At 37.5% G+C, this 24,887-nt stretch overlaps 1 protein-coding gene across 4 annotated transcripts in view; it reads left to right on the top strand.

Moving 5' to 3' along the window:
* Positions 1–1,240: 1,240 nt before the first annotated feature.
* The window catches only part of dclk1b (doublecortin-like kinase 1b), a 32,221-nt gene continuing 8,574 nt past the window's right edge, over positions 1,241–24,887 (top strand). The window contains exons 1-10 of one of the 4 annotated variants that reach the window (XM_043258671.1): positions 1,241–1,588; positions 1,990–2,371; positions 4,196–4,542; positions 15,071–15,170; positions 16,033–16,146; positions 21,572–21,666; positions 23,481–23,568; positions 23,656–23,825; positions 23,906–24,025; positions 24,485–24,631. In XM_043258671.1, the coding sequence (XP_043114606.1) occupies positions 2,014–2,371; positions 4,196–4,542; positions 15,071–15,170; positions 16,033–16,146; positions 21,572–21,666; positions 23,481–23,568; positions 23,656–23,825; positions 23,906–24,025; positions 24,485–24,631 (1,539 nt within the window). In that variant the 5' untranslated portion in view covers positions 1,241–1,588; positions 1,990–2,013. Of the gene's footprint in view, positions 1,589–1,989; positions 2,372–4,195; positions 4,543–15,070; positions 15,171–16,032; positions 16,147–19,293; positions 20,654–21,571; positions 21,667–23,480; positions 23,569–23,655; positions 23,826–23,905; positions 24,026–24,484; positions 24,632–24,887 lie in introns of those variants that run through there. The other 3 variants (XM_043258670.1, XM_043258669.1, XM_043258672.1) reach the window with 3 other exon arrangements.

Here is a 24,887-nt window from a genome sequence, read left to right on the forward strand (position 1 = left end):
AAGCACTTTTTTTGAGCTACTATGATATAGAATATGTTTTCGTTCACCAAAAGACAATGATGGACAAATATTACATTTGTTTTGAGATTTAAAAAAAAAAACAATTCTACTTGAACTATATGATTTGATGTTTTCTATTTTTTTTGGTGTATTGTTTACTGACTGCTTGATAGTTTGTATCATTTTGATCACTTTTTTTTAAGATTTTAGAGAAGTGCTTGATTTTGAACAAAATTTTCAGTTTGTGAGAGAACTAAGAGGTTTTGTAAATAATGCTTGAAGATGAGGTTTTAGATTAGGCAGAATGTATGGTTTTAGAAAATGCGTTTTAGCAAGCGAGAAAAACTAATAGTCCATTTTTTTCCTATGCGTTGAATTTAAGTGTATGCTGCCATCTAGTGTCGTATTTTATAATAAACTCAATGGAAGAAAATGTGCTGCCTGTACTAAATGTAGGTCTGTGTGTTAGCGCGCTTTCTTTACCCATATTTAAATCTGCAGTAAAGGTGGTGTGTATGTTTTGACCTAACTTGTACATCTACATATTATAAATCATTATAAACATCTCAGAGTTTTCAATTTTCATTTTAAAAATAACGATTAAAGGACGAAAACTAGAATCAAGCGGTCCTAGCTTGAGGCGAATGTCAAACTACGGCATAGAAAAGTATGCAAAAATGAGCTAACAGAAGTATACTAAGAGTAAGTTTTACTACTAACAGTAAATATTTCAAGTATGCAAGAAAATCTGTAATTAAATGTATAGTTTTAATTGAATCTGTAAATTGCTTTATATGCATATAACAATATTCTATAATAATAAATATTTATAAAATAGTAAAACACCTAGCCTATATCCTTAGCAGTACGCTTATATCCACAAATGTGTTTTGTATTAGACAATCATAAAAAAAACAAAAAAAACAACGTGCATCTTTTGGCATTTTGATAAGGGCTTTCCAAGTGAATTTTATTTTTCTAATGAACATAAAATAAAATAAATACGTAATCGACTTATGCCAACTATACTGCTATGAAAACAGGCCTAATTTGATCTACAGTGGTGTAATGCGTCGCAAAGGCAGTTCTTACTGGTGCAATAAAGGATGTAGCCTACCTTGATTCAAGCAGACAATAGTGGGCGTGATTACGCTGGGGGACGCGTTAAAGTTCAGTTTATATGCTTATTCACTTTTAACTTATTTGCATGCACACGTCAGTCTCGTTAATCGTATCCTGACGGTCTCCTCCCCACCCGCGTGGACCTGCATTTGAGGCAGTCTAGGTAGGCAGCACCCTAGCTTTTGAGACGCAGCCCTCGCTCGTATTCGTTCGTTTGAGGGGGGGTTTGCTCCTCAGGAATACGACAAAGGCTGACAGTCTGCGTTAAAACGAGGGATGGTCTAACCTAAAGAGCGCAAGGGGCAGACAGACACCGGCTGCAGCCCATCCGCCCCATCCAGCACAGCAGAGCACATGATTCTCTCCTCCTGCTCTCAAAACCAGCTCTAGCATCCTCTGGAAGAGATGACAAGCCATTAGATGTGTGCTTTCATATCGACTCTGCTCATCGGATACACGCGCACAAGTAAGATGAATACGCTTTTTTTTCGAAGCCATGTCCGCACATGCACTGTCCTTAGTAGTATGTTCACATCGCTTTTTCAATTGATCAAACGTGCAATCACGACTTCTTCGTTGTGCTTTCCCTTTGGGCGTGTTTAAATAACTTCAATATTATATATATATGGATTATTAATATGATGAATAAAACAATACCACTGCAATGTTTATTATTTAAAACATAATTTTAAATAGGCTTTTTCAAACATTTTTGTCAGTTGGATAAGCCGCTTATTTAATTACGCGTATGTGCAATAAGTATGTGAACGAATGCATTTTGTATGAGGGGGAAAAAAAACAGGGTGATACTTGGAGCAAATGCAATTTTCATTTTTAAATAACTCGATTTCCCGCATTTTACCTCAGAGGTACTACAGCCAGGGTGTTGACATGGAGCTGGAGCATTTCGACGAACGGGACAAAGCACAAAGATACGGCCGTGGGGGTTCACGTGCGAACGGCCTGCCGAGCCCCACGCACAGCGCCCACTGCAGCCTGTACCGAACCCGGACCCTGCAGGCTCTGAGCTCCGAGAAGAAAGCCAAGCGGGTCCGCTTCTACCGCAACGGAGACCGGTACTTCAAGGGGATTGTGTACGCTATTTCCAACGACAGGTTCAGGTCTTTCGAAGCCCTGCTCGCAGACCTCACCCGCTCCCTGTCAGATAATGTGAATCTGCCTCAGGGCGTCCGGACCATTTATGCCGTCGACGGGTCGAGGATTACCAGCATGGATCAGCTGGTGGAAGGTGAGCCTGGGTGTCTGTATGCTGAGGTTTAGGTTTTGTTTCCTGACGTGCCTGGTCAACTTTGCATTAGATCACACGTGTCTAGGTTTGGCTGCACCTGTTCTCCACATGAAGACACCGTGCTGGAAAAATGCTGGTTTTCGGAACATGCAGCTAGTCTAAAGTGGTCATGAAGTGGGCTTTTAGGCTCTGACGAGCTGCTTGCAGCTGGTTTAATGCGGGTCTACAAGACTGAACACGCTGGAATCACCAGCCACTAGCATAAAATGATATCATTCTGATGATATCTAAGTCATATTCAGTTCCTCAGTTACTTTATTTTACTAAATATTTTATTTCAAAACCCATTAAAGCATTAGTTTACCAAAAGGATTACTATTCGCTGAAAGATTTTTCAGCCTTGGGCATGTAGATGAGTTATTTAGAGAATTTTTTTGGTAATGGATCCTATGCGGTGAATGGGCACAGACAGCTAATAAAAGCATCGCAGCAATCAACGCGTAATCCACATCTTGCGAAGTGAAAAGCTGTGTGGTTGTAAGGAACACATTTATCCTTAAGACGTTTTAACTTTAAACCATCTCTTCTGGCCAAAATGCAACTCCGTAATAATGCTTTCTGCAGTGAAAGTCCTTTCCCTGTTGTCCACTCACATTAAAACCAACATACTACTTATGAGAACAGTAGAAAACTTGCTGTGTGCATAATTCACTCTTGATTTATAAATGAGTGATTAGAGGGCTCATATTTTAGCTGTGAGCAATGTTTTGAAGTAAAAATGCCTTTATTGTGATTTGTTTTGTTTAGTTTTTTATGACGAACACACAGCTTGTTGCTCGTATGTGGATTATTGTGATGCTTTTATCAACTGATGGCACCCATTTACTGCAAAAAATCCATTGGTGAGCAGGTGGTGATATCTCTGAAGTGTGCATACCAATCAGAGAATCTACTATGTTAAAAATCATTGCTTTCGCCATGTTTCATATCTGGGGTCTCTGACACCCCAAACAGAGCATGTGTGTTTTGTAGCACTGAGCCAGGATCAAGCATGTCTGTGAGCGGATATCAGAGAGCCCCGTGATTTAAACCAGTAGTCATTTTAAAATGCTCATTAATATTTAACAGCTTCTGCATCTCTATACCACTCCCTTCCTCTCAGTGTTGACCAATAAATCAAACCTGAGAACTAAAATCATTACATCTAAGTTTGTCCTTGAATTATGTGTGTAATGTTTCTGATTGGATTTTGAAACTGTAGCAGTGGCATCTCAGTGGTGCCTTTTTATGTAGGACGCTCATTCATTCATTCATTCATTCATTAATTCTCAGTGCTGCCAGGTCTGGAACGGATGTAAATGAGCGAAATGGGGGTGATTTCAGTCTCAGCCGTGCACTTAACCTTCACTGTGTGACCTCTCTGTCATTATGGACTATTATAAGGAGCTTTTATGTCCATTGACTGTCTTAAAATCACATGTTGGCAAATTTATGGATTTATGGAAAGCCTTTTGTAGAGTGCAAGATGTTCTCTGAAGGTGTAGAAAACCTATGTGTATATATATATATATATTTCATGCTTTTTTTCTTCTGGGTAACTGAAAATGGGAATTTATCAGAGCAAGTGATATTATGAACCTTTTTGTTTTGAGTCAAATCATTTTTTATCAATCAATAAATCAATGAATCATTCTGACTCATTCAATGATAAACTATTAACTGAATCAGTCAGATTCATAAATTGCCTGCAAAACCAGTTAAAAAAGACCTGACTGATTCGGTTCTCAGAGACACTCACTGGTTATTTATTATATTGTATCACAGGGGAAAGTTATATATGCGGATCGGTTGAGCCTTACAAGAACCTGGAATACACCAAGAACGTCAACCCTAACTGGTCAGTCAACGTCAGGACCGCAGCATCAGCGCGAGCGCCCACCTCTCTGGCCAGTGCCAAGGCTGGATCTATGGAAATCAAGGATAGCAAGGATTTCATCCGACCCAAACTGGTGACCATAATCCGCAGCGGGGTAAAGCCTCGGAAAGCTGTGCGTATCCTCCTCAACAAGAAGACGGCCCACTCGTTCGAGCAGGTTCTCACGGATATCACAGATGCCATCAAACTGGACTCTGGAGTGGTCAAGAGGCTTTATACGGTGGATGGTAAAATGGTAGGTAACATTTAAGTTGATTAATAAACTTTTGTGTTTGTGGATGCAGTAATAATACTATTGTTTAGTTGAAAGTACTATTTGAATAGATTACTGGACTTACTTGTCACTCCCGTGGATCAGAGATGCTTGTGGGGCAGATATTACACACTTCAATTTTAAATAAATCTAAGTCTCCTGACTGATATCTTAGTCAAACAAGATGTTTTTGAACGCCCTGGTTTTTCTAAAGGTGAGGTTGCTCAAGAGGTCAGACTGTTCTTCACTCTCTGGCTCTTCAGCGCCTTGCTTTTTTGCTCCGTTATTTAGTGAAACCATATTTAGAGCTGATGGAGCTGTACTTGTTTGCGTTAGAAGAAGTTGGTGGTAAAGAGCCAAAAATGAGCAATAAGTTAAACGCTGGGACTGCTTCGAAACTTTACTTTCAAACAAACATAAAGCAGATGTTCAGAATGCAGCAACAAAACATTTAATTAATTCTGCAATCCAATTCTATTTATAAAAGAGAATTTTGAGCATATGATTTAGTGTGCCATGTATGAGAAATGCTTGAGATTGTTCATTCTGGTTCAGTTTTATGCTATCATTAAGTATTAAGATTTGCTTGATGAGCTATACATTTATATGTTGAAATGTATTCAACTTATTTTATTTTAGTCAAGATGTCAATTGTTATTTATGTATTTTTCCTCGTGTAAAAGACACCTGTTTTTACCTTACCTCTCAATAACAAAGCAAAACGACACGAAACTAATCCACTGCATCCTCAGTGATTCTATTGTCAGGAGAAAATGAAGACTACGGTGGCCCGGTAGTGCACGACGCAGCAAAATGATTTGTTGCATTGTTCTAATTTCACTGTTGCGGCGTGTTTCTGTGGTGTTGTGCTAATTTCACTTTGCTGTGGCTTGTCTCTGTTGTGTTGTGCACTGCCGAGGCGCTGTGGAAGACTCTTATGTTGACTTTTATATCCAACTACGAGACATTGGTATCACTACAGCTGCTCGGCGTGGGGAAACGGTGAACATGCTGAGGGCAGGAATATGCTAATAAAGGACAGTCTGTCGGCAGCCGTGGGCGGGGCCTGAGGAAACGTCATACTGCTCAGAAAATCTAAATGTTCTGAGAACTGACACTGTTTAGCTTTTTTGTGGAGTACAAAAGGAACGGATTTTTAGATATAAAGGTAGATGCTGTGGTGAAGGAGATGAAGGAACGAGGGAGGCGGCCGTATGGCTGGAGACTCGATGATAGTGACCTTTCTGTCTCCGCAGGAAGTGATGAAGTGACAAGCTGTCACCAGAGGGCCTTAAACTCGTTGGCCTTCAGTGGTGTTATATTTTCCTCTGCTTACACTCAACACAGATCAGAAACAGAGACTCAAGTGCTGTTCTCTCTCTGTCGGTCTATCTATTCATCTATCTATAATATGCACTGAACCAATAGGATAGTATCTATATCTATATATCTATCTTAATGGTTCAGTGCATAGTATTGTGTTATTTATATATTAGGATTTATTAGTTATTAGCATTCATGAGATTTTTGCATAGAATGTACGACTAATTATATATTATTTATACAGGCCGTTAAAAATCTTTTATTTAAACAAATGGAAGTCACGGTTTAAGATTGAATGCTGTGCAAACAGATATTTCTAGCTCGGAATATCCCCCAATTTCTCACATCCCAAGTATGCGAAGGGGCCTCTCCCCTCTCCTTGATTTCCCTCTTTTCGGTTTCCATGGCAATCCCGGTTGCTGGGGGTGGTTGCTTAGGAACAGCCACTGCTGCAGGAAGGGTGCAGCAGTGGTGATGTTACAGGCCGGGCTTGGGATGATGGATGCTCAGGATTGCAATCAAACAGGCCTCTCACGTGAGACGCCATTATGCATGGTCGTTTATTTTCTGTTAGAGAAACATTTACCGCACCCCTCAAAGCATTGCTGCAGCCCGGTGATGGTGCGGCGAGAAAAACGATTTCTGGATCGACGCATTGTGATCCTGCATTTTCCAAATCTGCTTTTTCGGGTTTGCTACGAATGCAGCCGCTGGTTAGCTTTTTTACACAATCAAAATGTATACTTATAAAAAGCTTATTAGTATTATTATTAATTGATTAGCGCAATTAAATTTACTACATTTATACGCTGATCGATTAAGCAAACTAATCCCAATTAATCCCGTAATTCATTATTAGCTTTTAAATAAAGATGACCCTAATTATGCCGGACAAAAATGGCTTTGGAAGTCAACATGTATCATTCAGTAAATTCCATTTTTATTCAAGACATTTGATTTATAGTGAGTCAGCACTTTGAAAAGTGCCCGGATATTTCTTGCAGCGGAAATTCACAAGATCAGACCGTCTAGAAACAGTTACAGTAAAATCTCTTTAACAAGACGGACATTTTGCCTTCAAATTTGCTTTCATAAATGATACATGAAATTGCTTCCTGGCCCCATCTAACCTTCTTCTGAGAGGAAGTTCTCTCAGGGCAACTGATGCTGAGCTGTTATGTAACAGCGTATTAGGTTGTTATTGGTTTGTTCATCTATTGATAAGCTTTTTTCAGGAGCGTTTGCTGGTGATTGACGCCGCTCCACGCGTTTGGGATAAGTGCTCCCAACAAACGTTTAATGCTTCATACTGACAGATTATATATATATTGCTGTAAAAGCTAAGAATGCTAAGAACTGTTCTTTACATGGCTTTCTGGAATACTTCATTCTGATTTGTCAGTGGCAATGCTAAGTGAAACTGGCTTTGATGTGATACTATATTACATTAGTCATGTCTAAGTATTTATTTGCCTGGTGAGTGGTTTTGATAAGCATGATAATTCGAGTCAGGCGGTTATTATTCATAGCTTGTCGTCTGGGTCCTAATCATGCACCCTGCTGAGGTTTGATTTTGTGGTAGTGACTAAATGCTCCATACCCTTGTATGGCAGACTTACTTTACTACTAATCGGCCAGCAATAAAGAAACACAAGTGAAGTTGATCTTTAGTTATAATCATAATCCACCATTCTTTGGTGTCTTTTGCGATGGTGTCACTGGCTCATGCGAGAAAGCCCGAGGATAGACAGACAGGCATTTCACCTCTAATTTCCACGGGTGGCATGTGCCTCCTGTGGTCTGTGCCATAAATATTAGCTTAAAGGCTAAGAGAGCTGTTTCATTTACATATTAGCTTTCACACTGGCATGATTTCCACAGGCGGTCCTGCTCATGAGGTCTAAGCTGAGGCTGGGAGAAATGTTTCTTCTGTGATCTTCTTTCTGCTTGTGTCAGTTCCAGCTTAAGCGTCTTTGAGTCTGAAGGGCGTTTACCCACGGGATGTCCTGCTCGTGAACAGCACTGTAGGGCTAAGTATACCATGGCCGTCCGCATTACGGCTCGCGGACAGCCACGCACCCCGTCCGCGTGCAGGCAATTTTTTTTGAGACCTCGCGGTCCGCGTGCGACGGCGCGTGCGCGGGGAAAAAAGTTGAAAGAGCGCAAGTCGAGGAGGCGGCATTGCGCATGCGTCGAGCTCACCCGTCCGTACTGTACCGCGCTCGAGTATACTTTGAAAGCTGTGCGCGAGACGGAACGGAACGGAACGCTGAAAGTGAAGTATACCCGGGCATTATGAAAGCCATGCAATTTTTTTTTTTACTTTTTTTCATGAGCATGACCGCCTGTGGAAATCACACCAGTGTGAAAGCTAATATGTAAATGGAAGCGCTCTCTTAGACTTTAAGCTAATGTTTATGGATTATGATTATGACTAAAGATCACTTAACATTGTGTTTTTTCAAATAATTTTTTCTTCCTGTTTTTGATATTTGTGGATACTGTTTTAATTTGTGTTAAAATTGTGTAAAAACTTTGTAATCAAAAAGTATGTCTAATTAATTGAAATCACTAAACTATATGCAGTTTAACAACAATTTATTAATTTGTCTCTGTGAAATATATAATAATTACTAAAACCTCAACAATTTATTGATTTACTCCTATTTCTTTATTAAAAATAGGTTAGTACCAAAGCGCTATAATGCATTTTGCTGTGTTTAATGTTTTATATTTTCTGCATTTAGAATTTACAAATACTGTATATATAAAAAAAATATGGTAAAAAAAGGCATAAACATTATGAGTTGAATTAATCTTTTAAAATTTAATCAAACAAAAATATGCTTGGTTTTATCATTGTTTATACTTCTAGGTGTTTCTGAGATCCAAAATCTCTTAAATTTAAGCACTGATCATATGATCATAAATGAAAACCGCCATCATCTACCTACGATGGGTGCTGCTGAACCCGACCGGCCTAGCACTGACCCGTTGGTTTGAATGCTGTCCGTCTGTCGATATACAGTGCGATCCATCCTGACACAGTGTAACCCGTGCAGTGACACGTGGGTGTGTGAGTAACACTGCAACATGCTGACTTGCGTTTATGGAGCGGGTCATTACTCATTATCTGCCACTGCTGGACTTATGTAATGCACCTCAATAGGCAGTTTAATATCCTCGTGAAAGGTCACCTCGTGCAATCACCGCGAAACACGAAGAGTCCTTTCAGACCAAACAGTGTTGCCATTTTAAATATCATACAGAAATGCAGCTGACATTGATGCATGGGTCGACATTAAGAATCAGTTTTGTGTGTACTGTACTTTTTGTTTAAAGAGCTTATTCCACATCCTTTGGCCAATGCATTCAGATTTTCAGTGATTTTTTACCGAATCATTACCACAATAATTAGATAACACTTACAAAGAGCAATTTATGTTTTAAAAGGATCCCTCTGTAGTCTATAGGTCAGGGTTATTGTTGTTAACTAAAAAAAAAACCTTTTAAGGGTTACTCCACCCCAAAATGAAAGATTTGTCATTAATCACTTACCCCATGTTGTTCCATTGTTTCATCAATTTAATATATTTTGGATGAAAACCCGGGAGGTTTGTGACTGTCCCATTGATTGAATTGTTGAATAAAGTGTTTTTGAAGCTTCATAACATTACGACTGGACCAGTAATGGCAGATGGAGTATTCTTACAATGTCTTTTCTAGATTATTTACCTGGCAGTCAATGGGACAGTCACAAGCATCCAAAATATCTTAAATATCTGTGTTTTCCGAAGACGAGCAAAGCTTTTACAGGATTGGAACAACATGGGGGTAATTGATTAATAAAAAAATGAATTTGGAGTGGAATAACCCTTAAAATATAAAAAAGTAAACATGCAATTTTTTTAATTTTAAGTTGAGGTACTGAAATTAAAATAATATTAATATACTAAAATAAAATGAGTAAATATGAATGAATAAACGTAATATAGTCATAGCAACAACCAAATGACTAAAACTAAAATTAAAGTACCAAATTAAAATCTAATTCGAAATATTAGCATAAGTATATCAATGCTACTAAAATAACTGCTGTAACGAAGTATTAAAAGTGTCACCTATAGGATAGCAAACTTTTCTGTAGTGATTTCTCATCTTCTCATCACGCAGAAGAAGTTCAAGGTCAACTCTAATGGCACATCTCCATCTCATAAACCTGTCAATAATAAATGAAAATTCTCCAGGATGCTTTTACCCAACACAGGAAGTGTTTAGATGGTGTAGATATCATACATTAGACACCATTTGCTTGCGATCTTTTTCAATGCAATTGCGCCCCATTTAAACATAGTCACTTATTGATGTTTAACAGTAAAATTTTAAATAACAACAAATAAACCACGTCAGATTTGACCTTTTTTATTAAGTATTTAGTCCAAATAATGCCTACTAAGAACGTGTAGCTTTACCACTCAAAGATTCCCCACCACAGCCTTGCCAGTGTGTTTCTAACCTGTGTTTAAGAGGTCCTGAATGGCATCGTTGAGCACAGGCTGCCTGCGTTTGCTCGATGAAAGAGTATTAACAGCGGGAGTCTTTCCAGATCGATGCTCTGTGGGTTATTGCTGGGACATGTGGCGGCCTGCGCTGCTGCTGCTGTGTCACCGAGTCCATGCTGCGAGGAAATCAATACTCTCCCATCTTACCGTGTTTGGGCTACTGAATATGTAGATCTGGTTCAGTTCCATGCTAGGAAAACTGTCTATATTGTAGTGGCTTGTTTTAGGAAAAGCCAAGTATTATTTTGCTTGGTGGCAGATGAAAATGCACAGATGTCTGCTGCAGGAGGATCTGGCTTTGTTTGTCTCTAAGTCTCGGCGGGTGGTGGGTTGAATTACAGTAGCGCATAAAATGTTGTAGGTGAAGGTGAGAGCGTTGAAGTGGACGTGTTAAAATTAAAATTAAAATTTTCCTATATGTGACATATATGTGGGCATTGTACCGTCCTGGTGGCACTCGAAACTTTCTCGTAAATCTAAAACCAGCACAATAGTGTCACTAAACACCGCCTCCACAGAATATGATCAACACCTGCTTCTACATCGCTGCCGGTTTAGCCCCGCCCACCGATTTGCACATGTTGTGTAAGGTATAAAACAATTTGACACAGGATTTTCCAAAATGTTTAAACCAAGACACAATGCTTTTTTGTACGGAAAGGAAACACAAATAATAGCTTTATTAAACACTCTAATGACTGCGTTTTTTATTTAGCGTGAGTTCGTTTAAGGCTGCGCTGCCAGCGTCATTCAATACGGCAGCGGTGATAGTTTAAACCGTATTCAATAAAAGTAACCAGATTCATTCGCACGTACTTTAAACAAAAACAAAAAGAAATGCCGTTTCCTTAGGATAACATCATAACGGTAGATTACATTTCACTTAATCCGATTTTCCTCTCGGCATCTAGTCTGTGCACTTTGTCAACCTGGCCTGGATTTCCCTTACGCTTCCAACGACAGATCCGCCGCCGTGCCGCCCCCGCTCCACCTCAGAACCCAGACAAGACTATTTCTAGCATATATGCTAATGCACTTCCCGAGATAAATCCTTCCTGGCGAAATGGGAGACAACCCCCACACAGGTGATCTAAAACTGTGATAGCATATGTCTCAGTGTAATGAAAATTTGGGACAGCACAGTGCGGAAGAAATATAAATGATCCAATGCATCAAAGCTTAGTTTGTGTTATCAGGACCGTTATTAATGTTTTGAGATATCGCACACACACACACATAATATTTGCAGAAAAAATACCTGTTTTTAGATTGTATTACATGCTCATAATTAGACTCCAGTTACTTTTTATGACAGTAAAAATTATATAATTTATTCACCCTTTTTTCTTATGTGTGTGTGTGTGTGTGTGTGTGTGTGTGTGTGTGTTTTTAAATGCATTTGTCTACATTATTATTGATTATTATGAATGAGTTTGAATCAAATCATTCAAATCTAGTGAATCATTCACGCGCATCGTGTGCATCGGTTCATAACGCCCGTATTTATGCAGGAGACAAATAGCCTTATGAAATATGAACAATAAGCATCTGATCTGGATATTGTGACCTGTGCACGATTGCTTGCAAGTAGGGTTTGTTGAATAACACGCTCTGCTTCGGGATTCGGTGAAGAGAAGAAGCTTAATTTAGTCCGAGATCTTATCCCAAACGCGTAAGGGCTTTGTGTATTGCGTATTTCTGCATTACGGTTCTTTAGATAAGTGTCAGTAATGGCTTTGCAGATGATCCGCATCCTAGTAATGCATTGAGAGGAAACCTCAGCAAAAAGCTTCCTGTCAAACAGGACGTAAACCTGCAGGAGGTGCTCATTAACTTTAGCGTGCAGCTGTTAATCAGAATTATGGAACCTCAGAGAAGGTCATATCTCTGTATCGGCCTGATTTATTTATGATACATTTTCATAGATGATGCTTACAGTAATGGATAACTGATTCCTGACCAGTTACTCCATTCTGACACGGATGCTGCATGTGGACTGCTATCTGCTCGATTTCAGTACGTGAAGTCAACACGGTTAACTGAGGTTAGAAGAACGCTTTGCTGTATTTTAAGAGGTTTAGGAAGGAATGGAGTACATCGTATCCTGGCATCGTTTCACTTCAGTTCAATTTTCTTTACATGTAGAGCCAGTTTTAGGCTCTACTTCAGATGGCAGATATGGATTAAACACATAATTCATCAGATTTAAATATTTTGTGCGGCTCCTGTCTGGTACAAACTGTTCCTGCCAAGATACTAACTTAAAGCCAGGAGATTTAGACTTCTCAATCAAAGCAAAATGACTGCTTTTCCAGACCATCTTAGGTTTTTCCGATCTTGTGATCTTTAAATTTGTTTATCTGGATGTAATCTGCTTTCATGTTAGGCGAGTGACGTTGATGGTGCGAATGCTACTAGTAAACTGGACTGTTCTTCATTTTTTTTAAACTAAATGTGAGTGTTGCCATCGGGATTTGACATTTTTACCATACTGTTCCAGTTATAAACAAGAATATTTCGGTGCTGAGACGGCAGGTGACTCTGTAGGCTTCAAGAGCATCAGAGATGTTGAAAATGAAAACATCTTGGAGAGAAGAAGAAGAAGAAGAAGAAGAAGAAGTATTGTTTTTAATCTTTTGTTGGTGGCAGCTTTAAAAATGAAGGGCTTGTGCCCTCTTGTGGCAATCATGGGAAATTATAACTTGGATGAAAATAACCTGTTTAAATTTATTATTAGTTTTTTTGCGGCATGTAATTTTCAGCCACTGAAGGCTTTTGCCTTTCTTTTGTTGTAAATGTATTCAAATATTTAAACCAAGTATCACGGCTGTAGACATTGTGGTATAGACTTTAATAAACAGTTTTGTTTTTTAACACCAAGTTTTCTGATTTAAAACGTATATGTGATTTAAAGAAAGCAAATGGAATATTTATAAAGGTAATAAAATGTCTGTAAAACGTTTAAGTTTGTATTAGTTCCAACTCTAATTTCTTTTTATTCTTGTGAGTGTGCATGCCTTCCTGTAGGTGGTGCTGCGGCACAAGAAAAAAAATTCATGCAAACCCTGATTGCCAGATTTTTCAGAATCCCAGCTTGCCGTAAAAGATCATATTACCACTGTATTAAAATGACAGCAGCATTTCTCCCCTTGCTAGCCAGCATTCAGCAGTGGACCGTTCTACACCATCTGGTTCTAAAACTTTATTCCTCAGTTTGATGACTATTCAAAATTACACATTCTAATATTCTAATATTCATATTCTAATGCTCTAGTCTAGTGGAGCAGTAGATGAATTAAAAACAAGAGTAAAAGCTTTTTATGAAAACTCTCTCTGTCTTAACTTGGATATTTAGCACAGAACAAAATGGGTATGTAACTATTAAACATTTATACAAAACGAATTGTTGAATTTCATAAGATTTGATCACTGTCTTTGAAAAAACGGATGTATTGCCTTTAAAATATTAACTCTCTGCTTTATCGCACAGAAAAGATCACACATTCCCCGACTTTTGCTGCTTTCATCAGTGATACCATTTATACTGCTGTGATATCGCTGAATTTGAAATCAGTCACTCTTTTTGCACTCAGCATGAGAGCATTGGGTCATTTTTTGCCACCTGACTGAATCATCTTACTCTGATCTTGGCGATGACGTCACTGTTGCTACAGCAACATGTTCACATTGATATGTGTAAATGATACGTTAAAGTGAGATGTAAACTGCCTTCTCATTCATGCAGCTGTATGAATCACTGACCTTTAAAATGAGGATGTTAAACACTGTTTGAGGCGCTGATTAAATCGACTCTCACATCTGAGCTTTGAATTACTGACTTTAGATGACTGCATTTTTTTATTATTTTAAGTCCTTACAATTTAGGCTATGAAGTTTATATTTATTTTTTAAATGCATCTGCTGCATGATATTTTTGGTTAAATATATTGGACATTGGTGAAATTTAATATATTCATCTCTAGTAGGATTGTGTCTACATATACAACATATTCAGTAGGATAATAGTTCATGCTTTTACTTAATAAGGATGCATTAAATTGATCAGAGACAAATGAGACAAAAATTTATAATGTTACAAAAGATTTCTATTTAAAATATATGCTGCAATTTTTTATTCATCAAAGCGTTAAAAATAATAAATAATATTATAACAATATTTAAATATATAATAATAAACTGTATTCATGTTAAGGGTCGACTGATATGTGTTTTTCAGGACCGATGCTGATACAGATTATCACTGATTGAGTGAACTATTAACCGATATTTTAATCAATATATGTCTGGTTTAAAATGAAAATGAATGTCGAAACTAAGAATAACTAGACCTCTGTCAAAAACTTTCTTTTAATTATTTTAGCAGCAAATCGTTTTTGAAAAATACGATACCGATAACCATAAAAATGCGCAATATCGGCGCCGATAATCATTCGACTCCTAATTCCTGCATTTGCTCTATTTTTGATATAATAAATGTAGCCTTGTTAAGCATAAGAGACTTTAGAAACATTTAAAATTGAACCAATTTCTCACTTTTGAATGGAAGTGTATTTTTGAATGTACCGGTGTTTATGTGAACAAGTCTACCTCTACTGTTTCTGTAGGTGGCATGCCTTCAGGACTTCTTTGGTGAAGATGATATATTTATTGCCTGTGGCCCAGAGAAGTTCCGCTACCAGGATGACTTCCTGTTGGATGAGAGTGGTAAGATAATGGATAAGGTGTCCATCTCCTTTTTTATGAAGTGTGACTGATCTCCTAGAACCAACAACAGCTGTGCCACAGACCTCTACTACATGACTAAACCTGTAATTGTTCATTTAAATCAAATTATTTTAAGTTGCAAAAACTATTAAAAGTTAGTCCCTCACATTCTGTTGTAGTAATAATTAATTTGATTTATAGATTTAAATAACCTGTTCTGACAAATAAACATCTTGTGTAATATTGTATTATTTGAAAGTTGCTATTTTAATTGCGACAAAAAGCTCTTCCCCTGGTGTTTGCTTTAATTAATTAGTTTCCAGCTGTCTGTGTCAGTATTGTCATTTGCATCTATTTTAAACCTTTACTGACATTAACAGCAAAAAAACGTTTTTTTCCATTTTAAAATGCTGCTTTTTGTAAACAAAATGACATATTAAGGTAAAATGTTTATTTAGGGGTACCATTATCTCATGACATTTGTACCTAATGTTATCGCATTAGTTGATTACTATCCACTTTTATGAAACTAAACTAATTGCTGTTGACATTTACTATGCAGAATCATGCACCAGACTGTGAGCTCTTCTAAAACCCTGTCGATAGACATACTGACTGTGTGCATGCGGTCCAAGAGCAAACCAGCCTGTCCAATCTCTTCTGATCAGGCCTCCGGTATGTCAGACTGACACGTTTGGGTCAGACTGAGGTTGCGGTGGATTGATCGGCGGTGACATCAGGTCGCTCAAACAGATGTGTGCTGTACACAGACAGGAGGATCATAGTGTAGAGTTGTATGCTGAGGCCTCTGAAGTAAAAGCAGACTGAATTCAGATTTGTTTGTCTGTTGCTGCTTTCTCAGAATGCAGAGTGGTGAAGTCGCAGTCCTACGGGCGGATTTCTTCCATGCAGGGCCGCTGCTCTCCCAGCGGCGGACCGTCAAGAAGGAGCAAGTCCCCTGGTTCCAGCAGCTCAGGTATAGGTCTTTACAGCAGATATGATATTTAATCTGATCGTGCTTATTCTGTAAACTGTAGGTTGGGTATAGCATGCGGGAGTGACTCATGAAATCTAAACTGGGTACTTGTTAGCTGATTCATTGCAGTTGCAGAATTCAAAGTTGTAAATGAGTGTGGAGTGTGGAGTTTGTAGCCTTAATTATCTTCATGTCTCTTTGAGTCTCAGAGGATGTGTTTGAGGAGTGATGTCCCAAATTAGCTGACACCTGTCTTGCATTCTCAATCTCTCCATCTCTAATGAGCTCCTGAGGCCATTAACAGATTCATTTGATGGGATGTTGCAGTACTCTAGTCTAGTGTTGATGAAGTATAATCGTCTGCCTAGCTGGAACTTTTCACAGAGTTCTGGTAATGACAAAGCTAAGATGATTAGATGGCTGGATTAGATAATAGGTAATGGATAATTAGATTACTGAACCATATTAGCTCACCCAGTACTGAAGCAGACTCTAAAACCACTAACAGCTAAACCATATTCTATTCTATTCTATTCTATTCTATTCTATTCTATTCTATTCTATTATGTTCTGTTCTGTTATATTATGTATTGCAATCCATTTATTTTCAATTGTTCTATTCTACTCTAGTGTGCTCTATTATGTTTTCCTCTCTTTTGCTCTGTTCAGTTCTGTTCACTTTTAATCTGTTATTTTCTCCTTTATTCTATTCTATTCTTATTGTGATCCATTCTATTATTTTCTAGTTCATTCTGTCCTAATATTGTTTATTCTATATTGTCTTTTTCTATTCTTTTATATGATCCAGTCTGTTATGTTCTATTCTATTCTATTCTATTGTAATTATAATCAATTATGTTGTATTCTATTCTATTTCACTCTGTACTTATGTACTATTCAATTCTATTCAATTCTATATTATTTCTGTTTTTTCTGTTCTATTCCATTCTCCTCTGTTGTGTTCTCCTTTATTCTATCTGTTTTGTTCTATTCTAATAATTTTTGATGATCCAGTAATTTACAGCTATTCTATTCTATTTTATTCTATTCTATTCTATTCTATTCTATTTTGTTCTATTATATTATATTATATTATTTTTTATTCCACTACTTTACTCTATTCTGCTCTTCTCTACTCTTATTATTATAAATGATGTTCTCTCCTATTCTTATTTTGGTTTCCTCTTATAATAGCATGGTGTTTGACTAGTCTATCAGGCAGCTGGCTAGCTGAAATTGCACTATATTTTAAACCTCACTGGCTGATAGGGGAACCTTTTAGACCACCTTAAACAGTTTTTTTTTCAGCAGGGTTCTGGATGCTTCACTGTTTATGACACATTGGCACAGTTTTGCACAGTTTTGTTGTTCTGACAGCAGTGTAGTCACAGTGTTTTTGTGACAAACTGTACACGCAGTTCTTGGCTCATTTTGACTCCGTGTCTCATTTGTTCACTAGTGAGTGTTTTCTGTTTAAACAGAGGCCTCTCAAACTAGATTGTTCGCAGCTATTTGTAACGGAAAGAAAACTGCACAAAATGTTATCCCTAACATCCGATTGATCTAGGTTTCATTATTTTTCCTGGAATAGATCATGAATCATCACTTCCTGATGTTGATGTTCCAGGCAAACACCAGGCTTTCATCGCTCAGTAAGCTGTAGAGAGACATGTCGAAAACAACAACAAAAACAGAACAATTATAAGGCTTCGGTCTGGAGCCGTTCTTCAAATTTTGTATTCTGACCAGGTACAAAATGAGTCCTCACTACCATCTCGCTGCGTGTGCTGTTTTGTAATGAGCCGGTGCTGAGCTATCAAGCTCAAAAGGTTGACACAGTGTGGACACGACACGGGCGGGCATGAACTGGGTGATTGGGCCAAATTGTTTACGGAGGATATTGCTAATGTTGTTTTGGGAGAACAGACTTGTTTTGCTACCAAGCGTGAACAAGTGCCTTTTTTATTTCAAGTAGAAAGCTTTCAAACTTTATCTTTTTCATTTTAATTTTAGTTTTTTTCAGTTTTGTTTAAACGAAATTGAAAAATGTTGCCTTGGCAACTAGCTAAAATAAAATGTTAAATTCTTTGTTTTGCGGGTGCCTTTTGTTCCGATTTTTTCATGGATTATAGTGGAGCGAGCAAACATAATGAAATACGGATATTGCTTAATTTGCTGGATAGTGACTCCCACACCGTAGACATCAGGGACTGAAGTTTGATGTAAGCTCATGTTAGTCATTTCCCTCTGGGTTTCAGGTCAGCACAATATTCGAATCAAAATACGAATGGCATAAAATGTATTATTTATATTGCTTCATATATATTTTTTAGATATTAATACAATATGTTATATCTTAATGTAAATAATTGATAGTTTTTCATGTAAGTAGCCTACATGTTTTAATCAGTTTCACATAGCATGTGGTGCAGTTTTATTATTATAATATATAATTTTATTATAATTTAGCTTCTCTTTTTAAGCGACCGTGTCTGTTGTTGTGTCCAGACATGTGTCTTGAAGCTGAACCCCTAAAACAAGGCAGACTGTGCATTGTGTTGTCTTTCTGTTACTTACCATACCTATCTGACAACCTTTACTATTCATGTGGAGATTGTTTTAGAAATTAATTATACAGCATATATAATTATACCACCAGAAACACTAGCCACGTATTAAGTACTTTGATTAAGGCTGTCGTTAACAACATGCTTTTATTGTGTCTTATTTAAAACCGTCCTTAAATTACCACCAGTTTTACTTATTTCTGAGTGAAACATTTATCTATATCAGTATATACATCATATTTATATAATTAATATCATAAGAAGGCTTTGGCGATATGGGTTATGGGTTGGCGATATGCCCAAAATCTTAAATAACGATATGAGCAATTTTATTTCGTTGCAACGATAGATATCACAATATAGGTAAATATTGCATTTATGATATCACAATATTTGATGCCATAAAAAAATCTGAATTTTTGTCGCTATATAAAAACAACAACAACAATAGAACAAATAAATAAGAAATACTAAAGTAATACTGCTACGTAATCAAATGTAAAACACTACATGTTCGCTCTGTAAATTCATTATATATTAGACTGCTGTCACTTTAAGAACTGCCTAAATCCAGTATACTTTCTCGGCTGGTTGTTTTCAGATAAGACCTATTTTGACATATACGTGTGTATATTTAACTGTTATGTGCCTACTATATAAAGCGGCCAAAAAGCGGTTGTCAAATTCTTCTGGTTTGTGTCTATTGTGGCTATGGGTATATCGCCCATCTCTATTTTGCTCATATTATTGCTTTCCATTGTAAATGTGACCCATGTATTAGGAATAGCCAAAACATTTGTGTTAAAATGCCAAAAATCATTAGAGTATTAAGTAACCATCATGTTAATTTAAATATATTAAAATGTATCCGTAATAGGCATTGCTAAAAATAACTTCACTTGAGCATCTTTAAAGATGATTTCCTCAGTATTTCAGATTCCAGATTTTCAAATGATTTCGTCTCAGCCAAACACATCAAGCTTATTTATTCAGCTTTCAGATCGTGTATGAATCTCAGTTTCAAAAAATTTACGCTTATGACTGATTTTGATGGTCCAGGGTCACGAATTATTGGCTTGTTCTTTTGAATTGCACATTTAACAATTTCCCGTCAATTAAACGACAATTTTTGTAATCTTTATACAAAAAATCCCATCATCAACATTCAGAAACTGTATGCGGATATAAAAAGTGAGATCCAGTCCGAAGTTTTCGCCGCTGTTCCCTGTCGCTATATGAGCTCTGACTAATGTTTTTCCCGAGTTTATCGTTGGGTGATCACACACGTGAATGACGGCCGATCCGATAGTCCTTCAAATCTGTTTTCCATCCCCAAAATAACACAATGATGCATTCTCACTCTGAATTATGTCAGGCTGAGATAGTGTACACAGATGGCCAGGGCAGCACGATATTCAGATCACAGTGACACACAGACACAGAGCAACACTCATATCAGAGACCGAGATGGATTCATATATTACTTAATGTGCTTTAAAGAGCCCGTGTTAGTGGGCGTATCTCTGAATCACGGCGTAATCAGATCTTCAGAAAACTTCATTTGTATTCACACAGTGCTTCAGAAATCCACTCTAAACACCACGTCATCCGCTCGGCCGCACTTACGCCGTTCAGAAGCACCTTCGCGGTGTTTTGCCGTGAGATGTTTTTGGACCCACACAGACAGCCCATGCAAATACAATATGGCATGTTTATGAGCTGAACTCCTCCCTCTGTGGCCGTTTGTGACGTAAGGCGTACGCAGAAGGCTGCCTATGATCAGCCGGCAGACACACATCCTCTCCTCCTCTCCCACTCTCATTCATACTCCGGCTGTCTAAGTGTCACTATGAGCGCTGGAGGAATGGCACTTCGCTCTGGCAGACTGCTGCACTCTTTAGCGGGTAGGACAAACGGGTTCGTGCAGCAAGTTCGTAAAGGTGAGAAGTTTCGAATTTGATTCGTTTTGCTTGGTTGAGGCGGGGTAGAAGAATTAATCAGAATTGGTCTGTTCGGTGTTGTATATGAATGAAGGGTTAATGTTTACGCTTTGCAGATTTTTCTTGGCTGATACTTGTTTTCATCATATTTCTAAGCATATGCGAATGCTTCTAATATCGACGGATCTATCTGTAGTGAAATTGTTTTAGTGGTCAGTGCTTGATATAATAATTTTTACATATTTCACATGTAATTTTTAGGAATTTAGTTTTAAATATCAGGCTTGCTTGTAAAGTTATTGAACATAGTCTGATGTTACCTGTACTAATACTGTGTATATACTGTCATATTGACAGTTTAAATGTAATTAATTTATTATATTATAATTATTTGGTAAGTGTATATTTTAACCTTAAGGTATATACTGTCATTTTCAGAATAATGGCAGAATATATTTAACAATTTTCTAAAATCATGTTTTTTCTCTATGTTTAATCTCAATCAAACTGCAGTTGGGTTATTTGGATTAGGTAAAAAAAATACTAAAAAGTACAGCTAGCTAACACAGTAAAAGACAATAAAAATCATGTAAAAAAATTGTCATTAGTATGAGGTTTTTGTTTTTTGTTTTTTGTCTTATAAACTCACACACACACACACACACACACACACACATATACATAAGCTACATATATACTCATTTATATATTTACATTTGAACTTTTTCCATTGTTTTTGTTACGATTAATTAAACGCCACCAAGCAATGATACTGAAAATGACGTAAATAGTTTTCCTGCAAATTGATTTTTGTGGTGAAATGTGTAATTGTAGATGCGATGTATGAGATTTACCAACCTGCCTTGATTCACGTTCCAACTTTAACTGAATGTGAATTATATTTTTTGTGTATTTCAGCCAACGGAACAGCAGGTAGTCAGCTGTCGACCCCACGGTCAGGCAAATCTCCCAGCCCTTCTCCCACCAGTCCAGCCAGCCTGAGGAGACGAAGGGTGAGACCTGTCACTCCAAAGACCTTTCACAACACCTGCTTTTACTTTTTATCTTTCTGACGGACCCTAATTGTATTTCAGGTGCTTTAGTTTGCCAAGATAGTGCTGAATCACAATGAATTGCAGTTAAACACATCCGTTTCAAATAATTCCACATTCACCCAAAATGTATCCTAGCAACAACAGACAAGCTTTTTGACCTGGCTGTATGCCTGCTTTGTTTCCACTCTTTCTGCGATAGACCTAAATCATAAGGTTTGCCAACTCTGCTTTTCTGCTTTGCTTAAATCGCATGCATCTATGTGTGTTCTGTAGCTCAAACAAGTGATATTACACTTAAAACTCTATTCAAATTCGATTTAGCTGCATATTCTTAATTCTTGCTGTGTTTGATCAAATATAACCAAATCTTACTAACCCCAAACTTTCGACATGCCAAAGATGAAATAGCTTTTAATATGGTTACCTTTAAAATGGTTAATATGGTTACAGATCATTCTCTGAAACGCAGATGTAGTGCAAACATTCAACATTGTTTCATATGAATTCATATTTTGCGCAGCTATAGTCTGACTGAAAATGTATTCATTCTTGGTCGATGGTGTGTTAAAATAAATATGTCATCGTGTCAGTGGATTAAGCATGACTGAATTTCACCTGGCCTGGCCTGCTTCAGACAGGAATATTCTTAGAACACCCAAGCTGTTTCCATAGAAACTGACCTTTATTTCCCTCTGCAATACCTCTGCTCAGTTTCAAGGGGTTGCCCATCCAAAAATCATTTATTAACCCTCAAGCCTACATCAATGTCTCTCTTCTGTGAAACAAAAGAAGACTTTTTGAAGGATGTTAGACATGAAAAACATTTGTTTTCTTTTGACTTCCGTTCTATGGACAGAAAATACAGTAAAAATCATTGGGAACCCAACAAACTGTCCTCCAACCAATATGCCCATATAGGTCTTTTGTCAAAATCCCTGAAATATGACCCATCAGAGAGCGTATGCTACAACTGAACCCCTATCTGCAACAGGATGTCATATAAATGTTTTGTACTCTTTTACCTGCTTCATAACTCAGATTTCGTGTAGCTCAGTTGGTAGTATTATTATATGTGATTTGATTCCAAAGAGCGCACATGCTCATGAAATGAATATGCACTATAAACCATGATTGTGCACCATTTCTGTAAGGAGTAGGGGTTAGGTATGGTCATTCATACAAATTACATCTAGTAAAATATGCACAAATTAACGACAGATGCAAAACTTTACTCTCATTAGTTTTACGCTTGCTAAAGGTTGCTTAACTTTAAAATATAAGTAATAATGCATAATAAGGTGCTTGCACAAACAACCTATAGGGTCATGAAAATTTTTTAAATGTACTGTCCCTTTAACATATCGATCTGTTTAATACAAAATATCGACATTTCTGTTTTTATTATTTAACACAATTTTATTGCAAAAAATACTTGAAAGATGGCATATATACACACATCAATCAGTAGAGTGAGAGATATTTATTGCCTGTACCGATATTTGCTTATTTTCCAGAAACTGTATAAACAGATCCTGAATCTTATGGTTGTCCTTTAGCTTGCTCGTTATAATTTAGGTACCATATAATGTGCCAGATCTTTTAATAACAGAAGTACGAATAGTAGCAACAGTTTTTTTCACTTAACATGTACTTGAGTAAGAGTAAAAGTGCCCATCTTTAAATTTACTCAAGTAAATGTAACTTGTTACTAGCCACCTCTGTCACTAAAACAAAGAAGGTTGTAAAAAATGGTCCTTCGATTTCCCCGACAGGGTTCTCAGCACAGTGGCTCCTCCCTCTCTCTGGCCTCCACCAAGGTGTGCAGCTCCATGGACGAGGGCGATGGGCCGGGAAGTGAAGGTGAGCAACCTTGTGCAATTCTGAAGAAGGTTTAGCATTGTTTTCTAATCTTTATCTGAAAGTTACATCCCAAATCTTTTCTTCTAGCTGAGCTGATGGAGGATTGCCCTCAGGTTCCTGCCTCCATAGCCGAGAGGTACAAGGTGGGACGAATGATTGGCGACGGGAACTTTGCTGTGGTCAGAGAGTGTGTGGAGAGATCCACAGGCCGAGAGTACGCTCTGAAGATCATTAACAAGAGCAAATGCAGAGGGAAGGTAAGATGATTTCTGAAAAATCTCATTCAAAGACGTCAACTTTTTTGACATCACACAAAATAATGATGCATGGCTCCCAGGAACACATGATCCAGAATGAGGTGTCCATCCTCCGGAGAGTGAAGCATCCTAATATTGTTCTGCTGATTGAAGAGATGGACACATACAGTGAACTCTACCTGGTTATGGAGCTGGTCAAGGTGAAACATCTAACATTAAGCTCAATGCGTTCTTTCATTTTTCATTTTTTAAATGAATTATTTTATTCAGCAAGGATGCTTTAAATTGATCAAAAGTGACAGGAAAGACAATTTAGCATAAATTAAAAATGTTCTAAATTTTTTTTTTTATTTATCAAACAGTTCTGGGAACTGTAATAATAGTTAATGTTTTTGTTTCCGCAAAATGTATACAAAAAATTAATTTATTTGAAATGTAATAATATCTCACAATATTTCTCGTAAAATTGAATAGCTTTTTTAAAAGTAAATGCGGCTTCGGTGAGCATAGGAGACTTATTTTGAAAACATTAACAAATCTTACAAACTTCATACAGCAGATACTGTAGAAACATGATAAGAAACTGACTGCTTCTCAGTAATGTTTTTGTATTCCATTAACCTCGACTGCTCAGATATCGTTAAATTGTGTTTGCACAGGGTGGAGACCTCTTTGATGCCATCACCTCCTCCAACAAATACACAGAGCGGGACGCCAGCGGGATGCTCTATAACCTGGCCAGCGCTATCAAATATCTACACAGCCTTAACATTGTTCACCGTGACATCAAACCTGAGAATCTTTTGGTGGGTGTTTGAGTGTTACAGAGAGAATATTGTTGGTAGCACTTTATATTACAGTCCTGTTCCTCATGCACATACCAGTAACTATGTAATTAGGTACAATCCTAACACCGAACCTACCCCTAAACCATTACCAGAACTTTCTTAGGTAGGTACACTGCTAGCGCTGTAATACACGTATTGTGAAATAAAGTGCACCCATGTTGTCACAGTAATTCACTAACGCAGCTTAAAATGTAATGTAAAGGCAAATGCAGTA

This window comes from Puntigrus tetrazona, chromosome 15 (assembly GCF_018831695.1).
Source record: "Puntigrus tetrazona isolate hp1 chromosome 15, ASM1883169v1, whole genome shotgun sequence".
NCBI classification, from domain to species: domain Eukaryota; kingdom Metazoa; phylum Chordata; class Actinopteri; order Cypriniformes; family Cyprinidae; genus Puntigrus; species Puntigrus tetrazona.